Raw genomic sequence first — 24,529 nt, 5'->3', positions numbered from 1 at the left:
GTATTTAACTGCAAAGTTTTGAACAATGAACACATAATTAAAGGAAATTATGACAAATACCAATCATAGCAAATCAAATACTGGGAATATAGAATTAAAAATAATAATTGCAGTCTTTTTTGCTTTGTTATTTCTTGTTGCTGTTAAAGTGTGAAGGCGGTGATCTGTTTCTATTTTAAAATGACTAAAAGTAGTTTTTTTGATGCCCATTTACATTACTCAAATAAAGAACTGACAACCGTATTCTGCTGCTGTGTAAAAGTAGCCTTGAGGAAACTCTGCGCGCCATTGACAATGAGCACACACACTTACAAACCAGCAAACGTATACAGACTCACATACATACACGCACTGCCCGAAACAGTGTCAAATCCTACCGTTGGTCCACTGGGAATAGCACAGGTTTAAAGTGTCAATATCAGCCCAACCCTCCATTAACACTTCATCATTAGCACACATTTAGACCTATCAGCACAGGCCTAACAACCTTGTTTAGACTTAGAAACTTCAAACAACACGCACACAGACATGCATCGCTTGCGGACCTAATCTTACACACAAAGCTCTTTGCACTCAGTCTACACTGTCAGACTCCAAAAACAGGCCCCTGCTGTTGATTTATATGCCTTCATGACCAAGTTTGATGAAGCCGATTTGTGCAGCTTTGCAAATGCTGCTGGTATTTGAATTAGCAGTTAGAGTGTCACAGCAGAAAGGTCAGATGGCAAGAAAAGCGTCATGTACAGGCTTCCCCAAAAGCCTCTGTCTGCTTATTCCTCGAATTGCTCCCATAACTTCATGGTTAAATGTGTTGACCCCCGTTTAGCATGGGGAAAGGGGCTTGCGAGCAGGACAGCTGCCTTAGAACAGGTCAGATGACCCAGTCAACTGGACTGATTCCTATCCCTGAGTTCCAAGATCTGCTTTCAGTCTCTGGCAAGCAGAAGACGAGTATGTAGTCAGAATGTTTTCCACATTGTAGCAAGTGTATGGTTTCACTGGCATGGTAGACGGTTACAAAATATTTACAGAACACTCTTCATAACACCCGAACAAGCAGAAGCTCTTTGAGAGTACTGTCACAAATAACAACAAATATCACACAGGCAGGCTACGGTCACTTTAAACAGGTTATCTTTGAGCTTGGACTGGTCCTTAAATGGTCCAATGGTGATCAAGAACATAACAGATAGTGACATCAATCGCTCGTTCCATTCCATCTTATTCTAGTCGGGTTAGTGTGTATGTTTTCTTGACAGCTTTATTGAAAGACAGAGCGTATGGTAACAATTTGTTGATTTTGGGCTCTGGCTGCTCTTTTGAAATATTAAACTTTTCATAAGACAAACTTTGTATCTGTGGTTATGAAATATGTTTCCCATAATCACTGTATGCGAAAGAGCTATTGCTTGAATAATCTGATTGAACTATAGTGGAATGATGACAGCTACACACCATTGTTACACTGTCTTGTCCAACTGTACACATATTTATAGTATTTAAAATTCATTATTCAAGCAAAACACGTGCCAAATTCTTAGAAATGTATACTGTTTGTATTCATGTTGTTTTTATGTGGTTTTAAACTGAGACAGGAACAATAAAACAACTTTACACATAAATGTTGACAACGCAGAACCATGAACTGAAGAAAACTGGTGGCTTAAATTCACATGGAATGATAATCAACCAAACAAGAAACAGATGTGAACTAATCAGAAACCATGACAACAAATTAATGAGAACTCAGATAAACGACAGCAGAAGTGAAATTAAACTGAACATGACAATGAACTTGAACAGAACATTATCGTGAAAGCATGGGGAGGAGGGGGTTCCCAAAGAGGACTAGGAGTAGACAGAGAACGTTGAGACTCAAGATCTGGCAGGGGGAAACACAACAGTGGAAATTGAGGAAGTATACAACGGTTATGAGGAACCAGTGAGGAGATGAGGGGCCTGGCAATGCCAGAGATGTGGCGGGATGAGGCACAGCTGATGACTCGGAACTCCAAGGAAGAGCCAGAGTGACGATTGATCAAGGTAGAGCCAGAGGGATGAGGGATCCACAGGCCAAGGCAGAGCTGATGACTGGGAAGCCCCAGGCGGATCCGAGCAGCACGCTGGAACCACTGGAAAAGCCAAGCGTCTGAAGGGAGACAGGTGAGGCAGAGGAACTTGATGGAACATTTCATAATGCAGCTCATCATATAACAATTCCGTTGAGACCCAGCTTTTCCAAACCATAGAGACAAACTCCACTAATATGCACTCCATATTCAGACTTCGCAATGGGCTCGGGATCTGGGACGAGCATGACCTCTGGCAGTCACTCTGGCTCGATCTTCGTGGCAGGCTCGGGCTCTGAGTCAGTGGTTGGCTCTGGCTTGTCATCCGTGGTGGGCATGGCTAAATGAGCTGGGCTCTGGGTCCGGAGTGGGGCAGGCGTTGTCCTCTTCCACAATGTACACAGTGAGCAGGGAACCATACTTTACCAGCACCCACTCCACATATTCTGCAAAGCTCCCTCGAGGACCGTTCATCTCTCATTCCCATTGATATAAATGGCTGCTTTCGTAAAAATTGCTGTTAGCAGTGATACGCTTACAAGATATAGGCCAATTAGTTATTATGGGTCACACCCACAAAAAACACATAAAACAAATCAAAATTATTTTGACAACTTTTTGTCAGGAGTGTCTCACAAAGGTAGATACCCAACTGTAACGTAGTTCGTATGTACGGGAAGAAGGAGACGGGAACTGGCGAACGTTTAACAAAACTTTAATTCCAAAATAAACAAAGAACAAAATTAAAGTAATGCCGGCAGACCCTCGCAGACATCTGCCGGCCACACAAACATAATAAAACATAAAATAATATCCAGGCCTGGTCCTCTCTCATCCTTCACTGTCGTCGCTCCTCCTTTTATGCTCCCGGAGCTCCTCCGTGAGAGATTCAAGGCCAGTGCACCTCCCAGGTGGAGCTCGTTAACTCTCGCGCCATTCCCTCACGGCTCTCGCCCGCCCTGGTCGCCACATACCCCCATCGACCCTGGCAGGCTGGGGATACTCCCGCGACTGCGCTTACTTCCCCCCGGGGGCCTGTCTCGGCGGCCGCAGCACCTGGGGGTAAGGACAGACGAGACGAGAGAAAGGAGACGGAAGCAAGGGGAGCGACAGAACGAGAGAGGGGAGAGAGAAAAAAAAATTCTGGGTCCGGCTCCCGGACACACTACCGCTTGGTCCTCAGCCTGCCGAGAGGCTCTTCCTTGCGGTACCATGCGATGGCACTGGACGCTCGGTGGACGGCCCGATCCTCGACCGCCTCCTGGCGGCCGGCGATGGCTCCTCCGGTTGAGGGCAGCTGGCAGCTAATCCGCCGTCCCCTGCTCCTCCCCTTCATGGCGGACGGTAGCAGGCTCCGGCCCACGGCGGACAACGGCACTCCTCCGCTCCCTCCAGGATGGCAGCCACCCCACCTCATCCCAGGAGCACGTCCCACCTTTCACAAGGCTCCAGTACCACCGCCTCAGGCAGCCTCTCGCGGTCTTCACTCCCGCGCTGCCTAAACTCTGCAGCACCGCGATCCCCCTCAGCAGCGAGGGCTCTCCGACAGCATGTCCCTCCTTCCTCCCGGGTTTCGGCACCAATGTAACGTATGTACGGGAAGGAGGAGGCAGGAACCGGCGAACGTTTAACAAAACTTTAATTCCAAAATAAACAAAGAACAAAACGAAAGTAATGCCGGAAGACCCTCACGGACGTCTGCCGGCCACACAAACATAATAAAACATAAAATAACATCCAGGCCTGGTCCTCTCTCGTCCTTCACTGTCGTCGCTCCTCCTTTTATGCTCCCGGAGCTCCTCCGTGAGAGACTCAAGGCCTCCCAGGTGGAGCTCGTTAACTCTCGCGCCACCGGCCTCGCGCCATTCCCTCACGGCTCTCGCCCGCCCTGGTCGCCACACCAATTTTGTTGACGAACAGCTTAGAGAAGTTTAGAAAAAGTAGGCTTTTCAAAAACTCAAAATGGTGGAAAAATTGTCATGCAGAAGTGGATACGCATACGATCATCTGATTCGGGGGCACTGCATAATTTAGCAAACATTTTCATCTTATCAATGACGATTCCCAAGTTATAGGCAAAAATGTGTTATAACACTTTTCACCAAATTTAATACACGGCTTAATCACCTTCTAAGTGTCTGCAATATTTAGTTACAATCTGCCATTCAAATTTGACGTTATAAGTTGCTTAAGTTTGATTGGCTGCTGTTGGCCATGTTTGTTGGGATATAAGAGTAATATTTGAAGACTGTTGCGCCATTTTCTAAGATGTTAAATCATGTCAGTGCTTGTTCTCTTTCTCTCTCTCTGACTCTCACTCTCTCCTTCATACCCATTTTCCACTTGATTTAGCCTATTCGTTCAGCTGCAGCGTTACAGGCCTTTTTTGTAGCGCCCCCTATGGGTAGAATTTGAAGCGACTTTGTGTGTATATTCAGAATGGCCTGTTGACTATATGTGTCAAGTTTTGTTAAACTTCGACTTTGCGTTCACAAGAGACAGGTCAATTCGTCAAAATGCGTAATGCCAGCCAATGTAATTCATTAACATCTTTGCAATGCTTCTATGTATCAAAATTATTTTGACAACTTTTTGCAAAAGTAGCTCAAAGCAGCTATAGTCTATTTTTGCAAAATGTTATCAAAATAAAAAGTTTGGTAAAGATTGGGTCAAACAGCCTAGAAAGAGTTTTATGGTTTTCAAAAAAATAGTTTTCAAAAAATAGCAATTAACGGAAGCATTTTACGGCCAGTACACACTGTACGATTTTGGGCTGTCCCAGATGAAAGATGACCAATCGTGGCAATCCTACGTCGCACAGTGAGGTTCAAAGACGGCCGTTGTCACGGTCTTGCGACCAAAGATAGTCTGCGATCATTTTCTGACATTGTCAGAAGTTTAGCATGATCTTTTCAGTGTTTGCTGCTACGACCTATGTCTACTGATAGCCAATAAAAGTGTATCATGGCATATTGATCAACATGACATGGTGCTAAAACTTAAAATTTCCTACCTTAAGCTCTATTTGGCAAAATTGGCATGCCAAGTTGGCCTCTTTTCCCTAGCCATGACCACGTCCATATTCTCCTCATTCACTTTCTCCTCTTTTTTTCAGCTCACATAAAAACCACAATTGCCAAAGTGCGATCCATCTTGCTCTATTTGTTTACCACTAGCAAATGCTGATGACGTTTTATTCTTCTATACTAACTTGCGCCATAGCCTATGATTCAATAGGTGTCATCATCGTACATTCTACATGCAGTCTGTAACAGGCATTATAGACACAAATGAAACAGGAGGTATACATTTTTGTAGGACTTGTCCTAAATGCAATTGACATTTTATAGCGCCACCTAGTGTCTAACAGATGTGTGTCTGGATGCCTGAGTAGTTGTGGGGTTGGGTTTGGGGGATTTTACTGTATGTATAAATTGAATTTTTAAAGTATTTTTTTAATACATTAAAGGATATTATGGAGTGCCATGTCATCAACCCATTATTTAATACAAAAAATTATACAGTGACACTTGTACAGGACATAGTTTGCTGTTCTGGAAAATGTACAATGCTCACTCTATACCACACATATGGACGCATTCCTTAAATGTATATGAAACATTAGGGGAGTAGTTTCTGCAGGCTACTCATCTGCTATAAGCCAACATTCCCAATAAAACACTTGGGAATGCGGAGGATCAGCTGTTAATAAGATCTGTGACAAAGTTAGATTTATATGTCACAGGTGTTTCAACACATTACACACCATAACGACATTACTGTGATTGGCATGGATTAGCAAATATACTTACACCAGAGATTATATCTTTTGACAGAGACCATTTTTATTGGATAAAATTGCTAATAATCTTTCATAGTTCAGAAACATATTCAAAACGAGCATATGAAACAGTCAGAAATTATAAGAGTGAGTAAATGAGATAGAGAGAAGGAGAATGAAAGATAGTGCTTTGATTACAGTCTGAGAAGCATGTTCCTGCCCAGACACTGGTGGTGTCACTTCCCTATGCATGAACATTTAATCCCTCTGCCTGCCAGGAGGACAGAGGGCTGAAACTTGATCACCCAGGGGGCCAACACACAAGAGGACAGGAGAAGGAGAGTGTGTGAGAGAGAGAAAGAGAACAAGTACTGACATGATTTAGCATCTTAGATAATGGCACAATACTCTGATTATGTGTTAAAGCTTGATATGATGCACGTGGTGGTGGTGCATTAATATGAACTATCATGTGAACGCAGTGAAATATTGCTTCTAGCCAGTCATCATCTTCTACAAAATCGTCACCGGTTCACTACTGTGAATGCTCTCTGCGTCAAACACCAGACAAAACTGATGAAACTTATGGCCCTACACGTCTTCTCCTAGTGCTCTCGCTCATGAAAACACATGCACACACACACACACACACACACACACACACACACACACACACAAACACACACACATACACATGCGCGCGGCTGAGCGCAGCCTCTCCCGGCGCTATCAGGTTTCGCGTCCCTCCTGAGAGGGAAGGTGAGCCAGCTTCATTAATCATTTAGAGTGTGCGCTGTGAGTGGAGGACAGTGTGATTGCCGGGTGTTTGGTGTCTCTGCCCATGGCCCCCTACACAACTGCCTTGATTTGAATAAAGAAAAAGGCTTAGGCCACTGCATGGTCAGCAACGGGCCTCCAGGAAAAACTAACGCTGCCCAGCCGTGTGGGCAGATTAGCAGACATCTTTCTCACTCATGGCCCATGAAACATTAGACAGGTGCAGGTGTGTGCAGAGAGCTGCTTGGATTGCCTGTTCTTCCTCTTTCGGTTCAGGTGGTGATGTGCATTTCCTTGGATGCCAAATCACAGTGTAAAATGCTTTTAGTGTAACTCAAGAGTTTTTTTAAAGAAGAAAAGTGTGAAAGTTTAAGATACAGTCAGAAAATAAAGCAAGATGATCAATAAGGTGGATATACCAGAGAATGTCAGCTGGTTTCACTGTAAACAGACAAACACCCAAAAATGAAAATTCTGTCATGAATTTTGTTTGTTCATATTTTTTTTCCAAATCTGCATAACTTTCTTTCTTCTGTGGAACATAAAAGAAAATGTTTTGAGAAATGTTGAGAAGTTGTTTTTTGTCCATACAATGGAAGTCAGTGGTAATCAAAATGGTTTGGTTACCAAACATCCTTCAAAATATCTTCTTTTGTGTTTTGCATATAGTCATATAGGTTTGTAATGACATGAGGGTAAATGATGACAGAATTTTAATTTTGGGGTTTTATTGATTCCATATTAATTAGTCCACCAAAAATATTCTTCTGCAGAACAAAAAAGAAGATTTTGAAAAAGGTCATTTTGTCCATACAGGGAAAGTCAGAGCTGACCATTGTTGTTTTGGACCTTATTTACTTCCCTTGTGGTCAAAAACAGTTAAAACATTCTTCAAAATATCTTTTTTACTGACAAAAGGATGTCATACAGGTTTGGAATGATGATTTTTTTAAATTATTATTTATTATTATTATTGGCTTAATCTCTTGAAGTAATATGATTAACTTTTAAAGGGATAGTCCACCCAAAAATGGTAAGTTTATCATTATTTAGGCTACTCACCTTCATGTTGTTCCAAACTTGTATGACATTTTCTTCTGCAGAACACAAAAGAAGATTTAGAAAAAATACCTTCATTGTATGGACAAAAACAGTTGAAACATTCTTCAAAATGGCTTCCTTTGTGTTCTGCAGAAAAAATAAAGTCATACATGTTTGGAATGACATGAAGGTGAGGTAGATGACAGATGTTTCATTTTTGGGTGAACCATTTTGGGCAAACTATCTTTAGGAGAAACCGGTCAATCTTTGCACAATAATTACTTCATTAAAGGCACAATATGTAATTTGCGCTGCTAGAGGTCACTTATTCAAAACAAAGGCGTAGCTTGATGACTCCTTTATTTCGCGGAATCATGGGAGGTGTTGTCTTCTGGAAAAGAATCCGACAAGACTCGGGAAGAAATCATATTCACGGATGAGCTAATGTATTAAAGATTTATTAACATTACTGTAGTATGAAGCAGGGTGGGGCTAAAAGCAGTTGGAGCGGAACGAGGCCACTGGAGACAAGCGTGACACGGCTCGAGAGTAGCGGAGCTTATTATGCCACAGGCGATGGTTTCCACTTCTTCCAGTCATGCATGAGTATGTGGGGTATATGTAACCCCTCAGCCAAATTACGAACCTCACCCCGCTCTGTGTGGGCCTCGAACCTGGGTCTCTGGCATGGAAGTCAGACGCTCTAACAAGGAGGCCAAAGGATGCAACCCCTAGTGTCAGTTGCTAGAGCATCTCTTGAGATCAGTGGAGCGAGGTTTAATTGCACAGCTCTTACTAGCTGGCCTCCGTTACACTCACCCCCTAAACCTCACTCCCATCCAGGCCACGGCACCAATGTAACCCCTCACCCAGGTCCTACTCACCCCGCTCTGTGCAGGCCTCGAACCTGGGTCTCTGGCGTGGCAGTCAGACGCTCTAACAACGAGGCCAAAGGATGCAACCCCTAGTGTCAGTTGCTAGAGCATCTCTTGAGATCAGAGGAGTGAGGTTTAATTGCACAGCTCTTACTAGCTGGCCTCCGTTACACTCACCCCTAAACCTCACTCCCATCCAGGCCATGGCACCAATGTAACCCCTCACCCAGGTCCTACTCAACCCGCTCTGGGAGTCAGATGCCCTAACAAGGAGGCTAAAGGCTGCAACCCCTAGCGTCAGTTGCTAGAGCATCTCTTGAGATCAGAGGAGTGAGGTTTACTTGCACAGCGACTACTAGCTGGCCTCCGTTACATATATGCAGTGCTGTTTATCATATTAGATACATTTATGTGTTGAAAGTTGTTATAATGCTACTCTGTGCGTTCGCTCAGCAGCTGCTATGAGACACTTGTTGCACATTGCAGTAAGCTAGATCTATATCAGGCATGGTAAAACATGGTATTTGTGGTAAACCAAGAAAATGAGATTTCAACAATAAGACTTACTGTGTTGAGCTATATGACAATGATTTGTTTTCTGTCAATTAATGTATCCAAACAGTTGCTCAACTGTCTAATAAAACACATAATATATGTAGTGTTTCCATGGTTTCTACAAAATAAAACTGGAAATTGAGGGTAACGTGGATATGATATCATTGACAGACGACGAAATGGCACAGTCCATGTCCTGGTTATAATTGCTTATTTCTCTGGATTTAAACATTCTTGGAAACTTTCGGGATAACGTACGTACACAAGTCAACAAAATATATAGTGTTTTTGGATATTTTAATCCAAAAATCTTACATATTGTGCCTTTAAAGAGTAAACTAGCCCTTTAAGAGGCAAACATTGTCTCCATCATCTCCTCAGTTCTCCATCATCAAGGTCAGAGGCTGGAGCACCAGACAGCAGCCAAGCTCGGCTCACTGTCTCTGACGCAGGGTTTAGAATGACACAGCAAAGCTAGCGTGAAGCAGCTCCGCTGAATAAAGAATGGCTTTCAAAATGGACTTGAACTGACTCCTTCTGTCGTGCTGTGAGCTGAAGGCGCTTACTGAACGTCCACCATCGCCCATCTCTGCTGCTGTGGCTGCCCTCAGGAGGTCTCAGACTGGCTAACGGCTGCTCAGACATCTCCTCCCCTTCACTGGAAAATGATCCTAGCCATGTATAATCAATCAGGTCCTTTTACTGAAAACTCAACCCTTTACGTCTGCGTGTACACGTGTGTGAGAATGAGCATGTGTGTCGGCAGGCTATTGAGATGGGTGTGGACTTTTTACAAAAAGACAAGTAAAATACGTAATACAATATGCCACAATGCAAACGTGAAACATGCCATGCAAATTTAAAGGTACTTAGGGGAAATACGTGACCACTGTTTCTGAATGCATAAGGATATATGTGAGATATATGGTTACTGGTTACTTTTTCTGCTTCTTAAAAAAAAAAAACATTTTTTTCTTTAAAAATCTTAGAATTAAGATTCCAATTAATTAAAAAGGGAACCTTGATCTGAAGAACATATAATGTAACACCAAAAATCTGTTTTTAATCTCCAAAGAACCAAATTTATACATCTTAAAATTGTGTTTGATAAGAGGAAACATTTTTGCTGAGCCATTTTTTTTTTTAAAGATGTGAATTTCTATTTAATATTAAAGTTTTAGTTTTATGACTACTATATTTTGCAATGCAATAAAATAGATTAATACCACTGAGCAGCATATTCGATCTAAAAAGACCTAATATGTTTTGCTTTCATATGCAAACTAACAACAAATTATTTTCATGACTCGGTGAGAGCTGGCATATACTGAATATATTAGCTGCCCATAAAATGAATTTGCCAAATATCCGTGTCCCTCTGGAACCAAATGCTAGAATTACAATGTCCATATGAAAAAGTACGCTGGAGTCGCGTTACATTCCAAAATAACTCGTCAGATACACGACACCAGAGACTTCTCGTCACAAACATCAATCCAGCAAACCTTTGGTGCCCGCCATCCATTACTAATAAAATAATTAATTCGAAAACATATTTAAATTGTTTTCACAGATTTTCTTTATGTTTCCCTTATGTTAAAAGCTATTTGCAAATTTGCACAAATATTTTATTTGATGATTCCGTGTTAGTTTAGAAAATGACGTAAATGCAGTATTCACGTGTCGTCTATGCATTTTCATGCAAACAAGTGATGGTGAAATGAAACTACAGTCTATCAAAAGGGCAGTGGTTTCCCTACAAAACTTTTTGTTAATAACAAAAACATGTCACTGTAGCTATAGCTAGATTTCCCCTTATTTTGAGATTATAATAGAGCACAGCAGTGTCTGTTTTTGGAGTGTGTTGCGCGCACTCCTTCCCCCGAGGTGCATGACATCCAAGTGCCACTCTATATCCAAGAGGCAGGGTCAGTTTCTGCTACACAACTTCTCTCCACACTTGCCCGTATGATTCCCCAGGAGGATGCGCTAGCCGTCCTTACACACTAGCGAGTCTGTAAGAGATATGATAACCAGAGGGCGGGCTGATAGCTAAGGACAGTCGAGGAAAAAGAATCTATTGCGCACGAGGAGAGCGCGTAAGAATGAAATGATTAGCGCGTCATGATATTGCAACTAATGTGATTGAGCGATGCAAGACGCTGACTCAAACTGTTAGTTTTTCTTGTTTTTTTGTTTTGTTTTTTTTACTTTGGACTTTTTTCATGGAAAATGTACATCAAGAATTGAAATTCTGCAGTTGGGGGAGCTTCATTGCTTGAGTTTCCAAAGTGGATATCGTCTTAAGAGTGGGTGAGATACGCACAGGACATCAAGTATCCCATTGCGCTCAACTATGTCTATGCCACCAACTTTTGGATTTACCCAAGAGCAGGTTGCCTGCGTTTGCGAGGTCCTTCAGCAAGGTGGGAGTATCGAACGTCTCGGACGCTTTCTGTGGTCCTTACCTGCTTGTGAGCACCTCCACAAAAACGAGAGCGTATTGAAAGCGAAAGCCGTGGTTGCTTTCCACCGGGGCAACTTCAGGGAGCTCTACAAAGTATTAGAGAGCCACCAGTTTTCTCCGCACAACCACCCTAAACTGCAACAGCTCTGGCTGAAAGCGCACTACATCGAAGCGGAGAAATTGCGCGGTCGTCCTCTGGGCGCAGTGGGAAAGTACCGCGTGCGCAGAAAGTTCCCGCTGCCTCGAACCATTTGGGATGGAGAGGAGACCAGCTACTGTTTTAAAGAGAAGAGCCGGTGTGTGCTTAAAGAGTGGTACACTCACAACCCGTATCCTTCCCCGAGAGAGAAGAGAGAACTGGCCGAGGCCACGGGCCTCACCACGACGCAGGTCAGCAACTGGTTCAAAAACAGAAGGCAGAGGGATCGTGCCGCAGAAGCAAAGGAAAGGTAGGAAGAACACTATTACTCTCAAGACTTTAAACAAGCTGCTATCTATGCTAACAATGACCAAAATGCTCATATAATAACATGTAAAAACTTTAAATTACATTAATTAGTGTCCTTGATAGTAAGAAAAAGTAAAGACTGAATATAAAATGTCAAAGATTTAAAAACAACTGGCTTTTAGAAAATAGATAGGCTTATATAACCCCAAATATACGTTTTATAAATGTTTGATAAATTTGACGGCATCAGTGCATGACAATTGATGCTGTCTTTTTAATCAATGAGTGACGCTCATATATATATATATAAAAATGTAAAATATATATGTGTATATATATATATATATATATATATATATATATATATATATATGTGTGTATATATATATATATATATATATATATATATATATATGTGTGTGTGTGTGTGTGTTTATATATATATATATATATAAATGTAAATATATATGTGTGTATATATATATATATAATATAAAAAAAAAAAAATATATATATATATATAAGTAAAACTAAACACACAAAAATAGCTTATATTATCCATATTATATTAAAATATAGATACGGATATTTAATATTATTAATCTTTTAAAATCTTGTGTATTTAATTGTGTAATTTGAAAAAAAAAAAAAATCATCTCAACTCAGTAAAATCATCGAGAAACGGAGCCAAAGAACATGCTTAATTAAGACGGAGTTTTCGTCATAATCATATATAGCTAATTACTGTAGCCTTCTATAATTGTTAAATATAGGCCTAGTTCATAGTTAGAGCTTTTGCTTTAAAATTGAAATATAATGTCCTCCTAATGCTGAAAAATAGAAGTATCATATATTTTATTATGCACAGTCCAGGTGTTTGTATGTGCAAGCGGTCATTTTTGTTTTTGCTGTCTTGCTAATGAATTTCAATGGTCTGCTTCAACAGGGAAAACGATGGAGCAAATCCAAGCGGCCACAACCCACTGACCTCTCACGTGAACGAAAACAAATCTCTATGTGAAAGTTCGGAGGATGATAAATCTCCCGCGGCGACTCCGGATCACACCTCCATGAGCCCGGCCATCCTCATGCCCTCCAGTTCAGGTCTGCCACCCCTGCACAGCTTTGCGCCTCCGCCCGGCCCCAGCGCCTCCATCATCCCCGTCAGCGGCTCAGACTCTCAGGGCCACCACCACTTCTCCATGCACGACGGCCTCCTCAACCCCATGACGGCCAGCCTGGTGGAACTTGGATCATAAGGAATAAAGAACATCTTCTTTGACTTTCTCAGCAATTATAGCTTCGTTATCATATACCAAACATTTTATTAGTCAAGAGTAGAGGACATTAGCCAAAAAATGCCGGGCCTACGTGAAGAACGATGTTTCCATCAGAAATTACTGTAACAATTTAATGTAATCAAGGGATAGTTTTTGATATGTCTAGCTATAAAATGAACTAATAAAATATATATTTAATAAAGTCAAAATGTGTTGTCTCCTTGCGGTTGAATATTATGTTTGTATGGTCTAATTTATACTATATTTGTCAATATTAATAGCGGATTGAGGAGAATCTCTCATGCTGAATCATTAATGCAATAAATAAATGCGACCATCAACATTAATAGGCTACAGTATATCTGAAATATTATAGGAGCAAACCAACAAATAAAACGATTTAGTTTGGATTTTCTTTTTAAACGCATGACGCTTTGTCATGTTTGGATAAATAAACCTACTCTTTTCTTTCTTGCTTGCAGTTTGCATACTTAATATTCTTGATAAAAGGTATGACTGTCCATGTTCAATGTAGCATAACCTTATTATCTGGCAAAGTGCAGTGCTTTGCCAAAACATATGTTCACACATCTTTATTTAGGCCTATAACAATTTTATTTCTGTCCAACTTGTTCTTCGTAAATTTTTCATCAGTTATTAAATTCAGCGTGGTTGAAAAATGAGCAATTATCTTGTCGCTGCAGACTGTATCACAACTTTGATTTGAAAAATGAAGGCAGCAATGAAGCCGTTTCTAATACAAATTCTGTATATAGCATAAAAATAGACTTTTACTTTTTTATAGAGAACATGCCAATTTTGCAAATTTATGTTTTTCACTTTTTTCTCTATTTTGTTAGGCCTGCTTTTTTGTTGAAGCCGAAATTATGGAGATGTACTGCCCTCTATTGGTGACGGTATGACATTACCTGCTGCTGGGTTTCCCCTATTCAGTTGCAAATCACTGCTGAGATCATCTTAAAGGATTAGTTCACTTAAAAATGAAAATTACCCCAAGCTCTACTCACCCTCAAGCCATCCTAGGTATATATGACTTTTACTTTCTTTCTGATGAACACAATTGGAGTTATATTAATAAATATCCTGATGCATCCAAGCTTTATAATGGCAGTGAACTGGACCAACGAGTATGCATCCATCCATCATAAACGTACTCCACACGGCTCCGAGGGGTTAATAAAGGCCTTCTGAAGCGAAGTGATGCATTTGTGCAAGAAAAATATCCATATTTAACAAGTTATAAAGTAAATCTAGATTCCGGCAGACTTCCTTCTGTATTCAACTTACGAAGAAAGTGTAAAACTCTCGCAGTTCGAAATGCTTATGCTACGTCCTACGACTTTCTGTATTCAAATTATGAAAAATTTCGTAAGTTGAATACGGAAGGCGGTCTGGCGGAAGCTACACCTAGCTATGGCTTGATGGAGTAAAGCTTGGGGTGATTTTCATTTTAAAGTGAACTATCGTCGTAATTCATTATACAAAGGAATAACGATTCCCCAAACAAGCGTGTATAAATCACAGAAACTTTCGCCCATCGTGTCTAAAAGTTTGTTTCCTCAGCGTGAAAATAACTTGAAGTAGCTTAATAATAAAATTTCACTCCATCATTGAGGGGCTGAAAGTAATAAACTATTTCTGAATGTAATAAAATAAATGATTATAACTTTGGTAAAGCAGGGCTTCAAAAAGGGAGAAAGGGGAAGGAGGAAATTCATCTTTATAAATTTGTTTGTAAAATAATAATTATGATATTAAAACTCACAAGGTCACGTTTTCTTGTGAACTATTAAGAATATAGGCTCTCTCATCTTTCTACATTATTATAATCATCATCAAAATAGGCATAAATTATGGATGTAGAGGTGAAAAGCAGACAAATCCGTGAGGAAAAAATATTTATATATGCCTATATTATTTTAATAACTTTAAATGAAACTATTTTTTTTAAAACAACCATCTTAAATGAGAATAAATCATAATAATATTTTTCTTAAAAAGGCCCAAAAGTTTGGAACCACTAAGATTTTTAATGTTTTTAAAAGAAGTTTCGTCTGCTCACCAAGGCTACATTTATTTAATTAAAAATACAGTAAAAAAACAGTAATATTGTGAAATATTATTACAATTTAAAATAACTGTGTACTATTTAAATATATTTGACAAAGTAATTTATTCCTGTGATGCAAAGCTGAATTTTCAGCATCGTTACTCCAGTCTTCAGTGTCACATGATCCTTCAGAAATCATTCTAATATGCTGATTTGCTGCTCAGTAAACATTTATGATTATTTTCAATGTTGAAAACAGTTGTGTACTTTTTTTTTCAGGATTCCTTGATGAATAGAAAGTTCAAAAGAACAGCATTTATCTGAAATACAAAGCTTCTGTAGCATTATACACTACCGTTCAAAAGTTTGGGGTCAGTAAGAATTTTTATTTTTATTTTTTTGAAAAGAAATTAAAGAAATGAATACTTTTATTCAGCAAGGATGCATTAAATCAATCAAAAGTGGCAGTAAAGACATTTATAATGTTACAAAAGATTAGATTTCAGATAAACACTGTTCTTTTGAACTTTCTATTCATCAAATAATCCTGAAAAAAAATATTGTACACAAATATTTTGTACAATTGTACACATTAAATGTTTCTTGAGCAGCAGATCAGCATATTAGAATGATTTCTGAAGGATCATGTGACACTGAAGACTGGAGTAACGATGCTGAAAATTCAGCTTTGCCATCACAGGAATAAATTACTTTGTGAAATATATTCAAATAGAAAACAGTTATTTTAAATTGTAATAATATTTCACAATATTACTGTTTTTTACTGTATTTTTAATTAAATAAATGTAGCCTTGGTGAGCAGACGAAACTTCTTTTAAAAACATTAAAAATCTTAGTGGTTCCAAACTTTTGGACTGTAATATATCTATGCTATACAGTAGAACAGTGACTCTCAACCTTTTTCGAGTAATGGACCCCTGTCATATTTAGACCCTAGAATAAAATTGGCTCATTGGTATCATTAATGTCTTTGTGATGACCAAATGCAATCAAGTGTAATTTACATTAGTTGACTTGTCCAATATTCAGTCATATCATCAGTTATATTATACATATGTTATCTTCTTTTATGGGAACATGTCAAAATATACAAAAATTCATATTCAGATATTTTATAAGGACCCCCTGGCAATATGTCAAGGACCACTAGGGGTCCATGCACCCCTCGTTGAGAAACAATGCAGAAGCATACAGACCTAGGCTTAAAATTTCTACAGCTTCTTTTAGATTGTTTTACCTAGTATTCACCACATGATGGCGACATGAGCACATGAATAAGATGTAAAGCCTTTCTACTGTACGAAAAGTTCACGACACGTCTATCGATTCATACACTTAATAAAGCTTTACATCTCATTTAAACAGTTCCTTTCTATGTCACTATCAAATTCACAGTTGAATAAATTTGCTTCATTTGACAGTTTTAATTGTTCAAATGTCGTCAGCCGTGTAACGTCATCGCTGTGTGTGCAGCTGATAATGTTTGTGGTGAAGACAAGAGCTGAGCAGACATTTAGCTAATGATTGAGAATAGGCCTATCACTACATAAAACACAAGTGCATTATCGAGGTAAATGCAAAGCTGTCACGAAAAGTAGTAGCTTAAAACTTGTTTTATCAGCATGGAAATGCTCTTTCGCCGCACTGTGTGGAAAGGCCGCGATCCTTGCAGTTGCAAATTTCAAACGGCTTACAGGCTTTCACTCTCATGTCATTGTGCGAATTATAAAATGCGTTTTTTTCATAGGCCTAAATCCTAAATTCGAGGTTTCTCAATTTACATATGCTGTCACCAACCAACTCACCTATTTTAAAAGAGATTGTAAACAAAACACTTCAGTTTTAGTCAGCTGCTATTACATGTGTTGTGGTATGTCTTTGTAAATCTACAAAAAGCGATAATGACAAGGACTACTTAAGTTTTGTAGACTTACCGTCTGATACTGATCTAAACGGAAGTCGCTCGATCGGTGTGTTGTTGCTATGGTTGCTTCCTCAGGCTAAAGTAACTTCTGTTGGCGAGCCTGTGACTTGTGTTTGCTTTAAAAACGCGTATATTTAGAAATATTTATTACGTGTAATCGAATTTCCCTTTTTCGACATAAGTTGGCTTATTAATTGATTCATTTAACAGGCTATTAAATTAAATTAACCAAAAATTGTGAAGCAGATTTAGGCCACAGGTAACACTGCAACAATATATTCCATTTTCACTACATTTACCTCACTATTAACATGTTAATACTTACTAAATGTAACCTTGAAATTGAACTTCTGGTGTGCTTCTCGTCGCGTTTATTTTATAGCGCAGCTCCACGCAGCACAATGAATCCAGGTCAAGGGGAACTGCCGCGTGAATAAACATGAATAAAAAGTTGTGCTCAGTTAAGCGATCAAATCAAAGGGGAGAAGAGGGAACAGAAATCCTCTCACAGTAAACGACACACTCTTTCTCTTATATGGAATGCTATTAGGAAACTACAAACAAACCATCCTCTTGTTATTTACCCTTTTGGTCGTAGTAAAAGAGAGAGAGTGAAACTGAGGCAGATAAATGACGTTTGAACATTGAGGTGATTACATTGAGTTTCTTGCAATAATGTGTAGCCTAAGTAGTGTGGTTGAAGTATAGACTTAAAAGATGGCATGATGTAAGAATACGTTGGTTTGTTTTGTTACAAAAAAATAGTTTCAGCATTTTATTTTTTCTTGAATGTAAGGCTGTACTAAAACAAACCTACACAGCCTACATCACGGGTGTAAATTAGCCTCAGAAATTTGTTATTGTTTACTATTGTTCTGCGAATTGTTCTCTACCTAATGCATAAAACATTTCCAACAATTATCTCTCTCTCACACACACACACAAAATAAAAAAATAAAATAAAATAAACGCACAATCACTTGCAACACGAAAGCTGTAATTGCTACTTCTCCCATATGATTTATACTGGAAATAAAATTCGTGTTATTTCAGAACCGCACGTGCGCCAATATTCAACTCTTTTAACAATAATAATAATAACCAAATAATAGTAGGCTAGATTTATAAAAAATAAATAAATAAAATAGGCTAAACAAATAAAAGAACATATTCTTCACCTCTTTCTTTTTGTTTTTGAGTGCGATTTGAATGGAATTAAGTTCTCGCTCAGTATAAGACAAATGATAAATCATGAAATGGAAATAAAACGAAGAAATTAGGCTACAGAATAAAAAATATCAAAATTTTCCTGTATTTTCTGACATAATACTACAATGTTAAATAAACAAATAATACTCTGATAGTCGTTATATTAAATTATATTTATTTGCATAAAAGTGACCCATAACACTGTGTTTTCAGCGCCATTAACCCATTTACAGTATAAAAACGAGCAGAATGAACAGACACTTAAAATCTCCAAGCACTTAACAGTTACTCACGCTTTATGGACACAACATAAAGAAATTTGCAGGAAAGAGAGTGGCGTAATTGCGATATCATACAAGCATATCTAGACAAGCCTAGACCTAAGGAAAAGTTTGAATCAGACATGGACAATTCAATATAAATCTCGAGATAAAATTAGTATGAACATCTGCTGCCGAGTAAAAGACGATGGGGAATAAAGGTGCTTTTGACTTCAACGATTGTCTGATAAACACAAAACAACAAAATTGCCTCTCTGGTTCACTCATTTCTTTGAGCATCGAGTTCTACTTTCTCAGACTCCACTTCATAAATGCCTTTTAAAAATGCAAAATATTCACAAATGAACATGCAAAATGGTCGTGTAGGCCTTGGAAATGAAAGGAAAGGGCGTCAGTCCGATGAAGCGCTGGAAAAACAGCATGCTTTTGTCAAACACAAGGTGGCAAAATGGCCGGTCCTCATGTTGCCCACATTTTCTCACAAGTTCATTTTTCTCTGGGCAAAAATGTTCCATATTTGTCTTACGGTGCATCATACATCGAAATCAGAGTCACTGTCTGTAACTGAGAGGATGGTCCCGCCGTCGCCTCGTTCATTCATACTGGAGACGCTGGTAGTGGGACTGGCGGCCGCGCACGGGGATTCGGCCGAGCTGTGCGGTGTGCACCCGGACTCTGACATGGAGCGCAGGCCGCTTTGACCCAGTCCGTGATGTTGAAGCCTAAAAAACACAAGTATTTAGAAACTAAGATTATTTATGCAACATCATTTTCAGTACATACATCACAGCCTGAAGTATTCGACATGTTACAGTCTCTAATGATAACAAACCCAAATTTTGACCATTGAAATGTGAGAGGATCACACCAATAAGAGTAAAAAGAGATTTAATTACACAAGTCAATGATTATAAGGTAGTTTATATTTATATACAAGCGTGTATGTTTATGAAGTAATAATTTCTATGCTTTAATATATAACTATATATTTTAATTGTTATTTAAGAACAGAACTGCTTAATATGAGCTCTAGACATCCTTAATGACATTTTATATATTTAAGTTGATGTATGAAGCCTGTTTGATTATATCAGTTTACGCTACAAGAAAATTTCTGTTCGTATTTGGTAAATTTATATATATATATATATATATATATATATATATATATATATATATATATATATTAATTATATTTAGATTAACTTATATATATGAAATTATATATAAAATTTGTTTATTCACCAATGAGGAAGAAATGTGTCTGAGGGGGAAAAAAAAACACAATAATCATAACGAAATGTCTGATGTTTTTGTTGCTTAACACTGATTAATTTCTTTAAGTGCTACACATTTACTCTCATTCTTTTATATTTTAAAACGTCAAATAATATGTTTTCCAAAGCTTTTAACAATTCAATCTCAGAGACTGGCTTAATTTATTCTGCTATTAAGCAAACTGCTGCTTTTGATTATTCATATAGTCTAAATTAAACAAAAATTGTGCGATTTCTTTCAACCAAGATTGAGCACATCATTCAGATTTAATGACAGCTTATGTCATCTATTACCATTTGTTTTCATTATATATACACAAATATTCGTTTTATTTCCTCCCCGAGTTAAGTGGAAACCATTAAACTGACCTGTTTTTGGCAGCTGCCGCCCTGTCTCTTTGCCTCCGATTTTTAAACCAATTGCCCACTTGAGTGGGAGTCAGTCCAGTGGCTTGTGCCAGTTCCCTTTTCTTGCTCGGATTGGGGTAAGGATCCTGAAGGTACCACTCCCTCAACAAGCCGCGAGTCCGTTCCTTGAAACAGTGTGTCTTCTGTTCGCCATCCCAGATGGTCCGTGGCAAGGGGAACTTCTTGCGGACTCGGTATTTATCAACGGGTCCGAGGGGACGACCGCGCAGCTTCTCTGCCTCTTGGTAGTGCGCCTCGAGCCACATCGCTTGCAGCTTTCCATGAGAGTCTTTGGTGAACTTGTGGTTTTCCAGGATGTGGTACAATTCGCGGAAGCTTCCAGTGTGATACGCGACCACCGCTCGGGCTCGCTGGATGGACTCGTGCTTGTTGATGGCATCGCAGGCTCCGGGTGCCACGGGCAAGGACCAAAGGAAACGTCCGAGCCTCTCGATGTCCCCGGTTTCCTCCAGCGTCTCGCACACGCTGGCCACCTGTTCCGCAGAGAAGTTTAGGGTGGGCAGTTGAAACATCGGTAAGTCCTCCGGGGACCTCGCTCTGGGAATGCTGCCCGCTAGAAGCAGAGGGCGATCCGCGAAATTGGGCAGGAAAAGATGTGAGGGATAAAGCTCTAAAGGAGACCTGAACACCATGGAGTCGCCGGACAGAGACAAACAGACGGGAAAAGACGGCAAAACTGACGACGTGTTTGCGCTGCTATCGCTGCAGTACTACCGAACGCGTAATATCTACCCTTAATCAACTTCGAGTGCAACGGTGAAACATTTTGTTTCGCTTTTCTATTGGTCTTCCTTGAGTCGTGCTGTGGTTGTCATGGCAGCCCTGCCAATCACTGTCAAGCTCGCCCGTCATTAGCCAGTGCGCGCTGCCCTTCTGCACATTTGCTTCGCGCGCAGGGTTTTATCGTCGCTCCAATCAGAACTGGCCACTCACTGCGGGATGTTTTCAAGCAGGCGAATGGTGCGCTAGTTCACTCGACGGTAGGAGGATTAAAAGGTGGAATATTGCTATATTAGTGCGAGTATGCTTCCGTGAATGGGTGTGAAAGTTGTCGAGCTAGTCAACAAATAAATAACACATCGTTTAATTACTTATCAAATATTTATATAACGTAGAACGAGTGAGGCAATTATTGAATTAAATAGGTGATAAAAGGAAATTAGTTTACAGTTAGTGCACGTGCACATTTTTTTCTACGATTAAAAAGGCGTTAATATAATAAATAGAATCTATTTATCCATACAATACAAAAATAATTAAATAAAAAACAGTTATGCGATCCTCAAGAAACGTTGGCACTCACTTGTAAAATTAAATAATGTTTTAAATATTTATTACAGAAGAATCTAAGCTTTGTTCAATCGGTAACGTTTTTAAAAAAAAAAAAAATATTTTAACGCGTTTTTATTAGTCTATGACATAACGCGTATTCCGTGTAATTATTAGACTATTAGTTATTTTGTCTCTTTATCAATTTAAAGGCAAGATAAAATGTCAGAAGGAAACAAGATCGGCTTGTTAGGCCTGAGTCAAATAACATTCTTTCACAAGGCTTTTTGTTTGCACAAAGCGTGTAATTAATGCCACAAACAAGTTAATTCATTTGGCCTAATTGTCTGTTTATCCTGGGGCTTAGCGCTTAATGGCCTTCTCTCCAGTGGGCACACCACTACTGTCTTACATTAAAGATTAATGTGTACAGTTAAAAGGCGGTGATGTCTGCACAGTTATCATTAGTGATTAATTGGCTATTAGTAAAGAAAAAAACAGTCGCTATAATAAAATGCGTTTTGAACGATTTTAAAAACGGCACTGCTCCAAGGCAAGATTTAAACATTATCTTCTAGGCTATAGGTGTTGGCATAATAATAACTGCAAACAAAAGCACTAATCTCGCGCCCCGTAGACAAGTAACGAGACGTCTTTGTTCATCAGGATTAGTTAATTGGTTGAATATCGTGTTCACTGCAAATATGAACCTCTATTTACACACGAACTGAGCACAAAATTGACCAAAGCGCTTTAAGGAGCACGTTTTGTAAAGTCGTAAGCAACCAAAAGATCTAAATGTAGGATTATATTATGGTCACTACAGTTCTGCAATAGCAGAGTAAGCCTACAACTTAAAACACAATACCAATCTTTTAAATTTTAATTATTTACAGATGTATCAACAGTTTCTTAAGTGGAAAAAAAAAAGATCTGGAAAATGTAAACACTGAAAGAGCTTAGTTATATAATTGAGCTAAAATCATGATATAGCATTATATAATTATACCTTATACATTATATATATACCTATTAATGTATACTGAACTTTGAAACGATATTGTGATACGGTCAAGGGGAAGGTCACATTCAGAGCAACTCGCATAGGAAAAACAAACACTTGCAAACACTCATTAGGTCGACAGTCAAAGCCATTTATTAAAGTTACAGATAACAGGATACAAAATTAATCTGCGATTACTTTTGGATTTTCGTCGGTGGAGAAGTCTTAATAATCCACGGTAAAGCTTAAGGCAGCTTATCAGTGTGGGCTGGCTTAACAACACTTACAAATCTGTTGCAGAATTACAAAATAAACACGAAATGTAAAGTTTCGTTGTAGCGTAATTATTCCCCGTTCATCAATACGGCAAGGCATCAACAGTAGCCTATCCTCATGCAACAAGTCGCCCTTCACCTTCACCGAGTGTTGAGCTTCCAGCTCTGACGCCGGGAGGAGTCATTCTACAATAGGCTAATCTGCAGACACTGCTTTCCCCTGCTGAACATTAATAGTTAAACAATCACCATCCACGTTTAAACTACGAACAGATAGCTGGCCTTCAAACATTTAAATGAATAAGGCATTTTGATTCTGGTTTTTGCCTTTAAAAATTATAATCGAGTCACCCGTTATTTGAAGTTCAGCCTCTTTTGGCAAAGGCTTGTTTTTAATTTCTTTAATTCATACTTCAATAGAGGTAACTTTGTGTGCCAAAGATGATCAAATGAGCTGAATATTCTTAATAATAGTCCTTGAAAACATCACAAATTGTATATTTGACTTGAACATCATAAAGATGCTGTTGAAATTATACATAGCCTAAATTTTGCACAAAAACTGTGTGCGCATGCAAGAGTGTGTATTAAAACTGAAGAGAATGAGAAGTGAGTTATAGATGGGATATCAAAATTGACGGTTATTTGCATGGCATATTTTAGATACCCCATACATATTTAATTAAAGACTGCCTTGTGTTAATACCCTCCCACAGAGCAGATGTTGAGCCATCTGAATGTTTGAATGTGACTTGCCATGCTGGATGAGAAGACATTACCTGCGCACTAAATTAATCATTCATATAGGACAGCTGTCTACAGCCACCAACCATATTCATCAGTTCATATTTAAAATATTTATTGCATATAATTATATCTGCCCTGCTTGTTTCACCAGCCAACACTCTAGTCTGAAGCACTATGCACATATGATCAAAAAAGCAAACATTTACTATATAAAGTCAACAGATCTGTGGAAGACAATGCTTTTTATTTCTCAGAAACTATAAGTTAGACTGGAACTGAGCGGAGATAAAATCCCAGTTTACAGTAAGTCTGAGATTAATCTGCCATTGTCATTGCACACTGATCCACGTAGCATATGGCTCACACACATGTAATGTTTTAGCGAGAATGAGGTAAAATGATATTGAATAAATCCTTCTTTGTCAAAGCTATTCTATTAATCAAAGCTATTAATCCAAACCTCTCATCAGAAGTGACTATGATAATCTTATTTTGTTTAAAAAAAAGCATTTCTGGCCTGACCATGGCTGGCCGGGCCGTTGCAAATGTAAATTGTGGCTGCCTACTTACAGAAACATAAGCTCATCCTGTCTGAAGTGAGATTTTCTGCAACAGTGGTCCATAAACCAGTGTTTAACAGTATTGTCATTGGGACAAGCTGCTTAATGGTACTGTGCAGTTTACCTTGATCCATGTGGCCAAGGTTCAGAGCATAATTTGTTTAATAGCG

General features: G+C 39.0%; 3 protein-coding genes across 3 annotated transcripts in view; 1 reads left to right on the top strand and 2 right to left on the bottom strand.

Annotated features, from left to right (window-relative positions):
- The window catches only part of prkcea (protein kinase C, epsilon a), a 95,945-nt gene extending 82,810 nt beyond the window's left edge, over nucleotides 1-13,135 (bottom strand). Inside the window, exon 1 of the mRNA XM_048170132.1 lies at nucleotides 13,002-13,135. The gene's annotated coding sequence lies outside the window, so the exon portion shown is untranslated. The remainder of the gene's footprint in view (nucleotides 1-13,001) is intronic.
- Nucleotides 10,309-13,502, top strand: six2b (SIX homeobox 2b). The gene is made up of 2 exons (XM_048170133.1): nucleotides 10,309-12,014; nucleotides 12,960-13,502. Exons 1-2 carry the CDS (start codon nucleotides 11,455-11,457, stop codon nucleotides 13,270-13,272), a joined length of 873 nt encoding a protein of 290 aa, XP_048026090.1. The 5' UTR covers nucleotides 10,309-11,454; the 3' UTR covers nucleotides 13,273-13,502.
- A 5,174-nt stretch (nucleotides 13,503-18,676) lies between these two features.
- six3b (SIX homeobox 3b) lies at nucleotides 18,677-22,653 on the bottom strand. The gene is made up of 2 exons (XM_048171100.1): nucleotides 20,446-22,653; nucleotides 18,677-19,521 (listed from the first exon to the last, which is right to left on the bottom strand). Exons 1-2 carry the CDS (start codon nucleotides 21,135-21,137, stop codon nucleotides 19,332-19,334), a joined length of 882 nt encoding a protein of 293 aa, XP_048027057.1. The 5' UTR covers nucleotides 21,138-22,653; the 3' UTR covers nucleotides 18,677-19,331.
- Nucleotides 22,654-24,529: the final 1,876 nt, after the last annotated feature.

This window comes from Megalobrama amblycephala, linkage group LG20, assembly GCF_018812025.1.
Source record: "Megalobrama amblycephala isolate DHTTF-2021 linkage group LG20, ASM1881202v1, whole genome shotgun sequence".
In the NCBI taxonomy this organism is placed as follows: Eukaryota; Metazoa; Chordata; class Actinopteri; order Cypriniformes; family Xenocyprididae; genus Megalobrama; species Megalobrama amblycephala.
The sequence above is the reverse complement of the archived record's forward strand: the minus strand, read 5'-3'. Positions and strand labels throughout refer to the sequence as shown.

Coding starts and splice junctions, on each gene's coding strand:
- six3b (XM_048171100.1), bottom strand. CDS start 21,137: ATGGTGTTCAGGTCTCCTTTAGAGCTTTATCCCTCACATCTTTTCCTG. Junction 19,522..20,445: donor GCGGCAGCTGCCAAAAACAG/GTCAGTTTAATG, acceptor TGTGTTTTTTAG/GCTTCAACATCACGGACTGG.
- six2b (XM_048170133.1), top strand. CDS start 11,455: ATGTCTATGCCACCAACTTTTGGATTTACCCAAGAGCAGGTTGCCTGC. Junction 12,015..12,959: donor GCCGCAGAAGCAAAGGAAAG/GTAGGAAGAACA, acceptor CTGCTTCAACAG/GGAAAACGATGGAGCAAATC.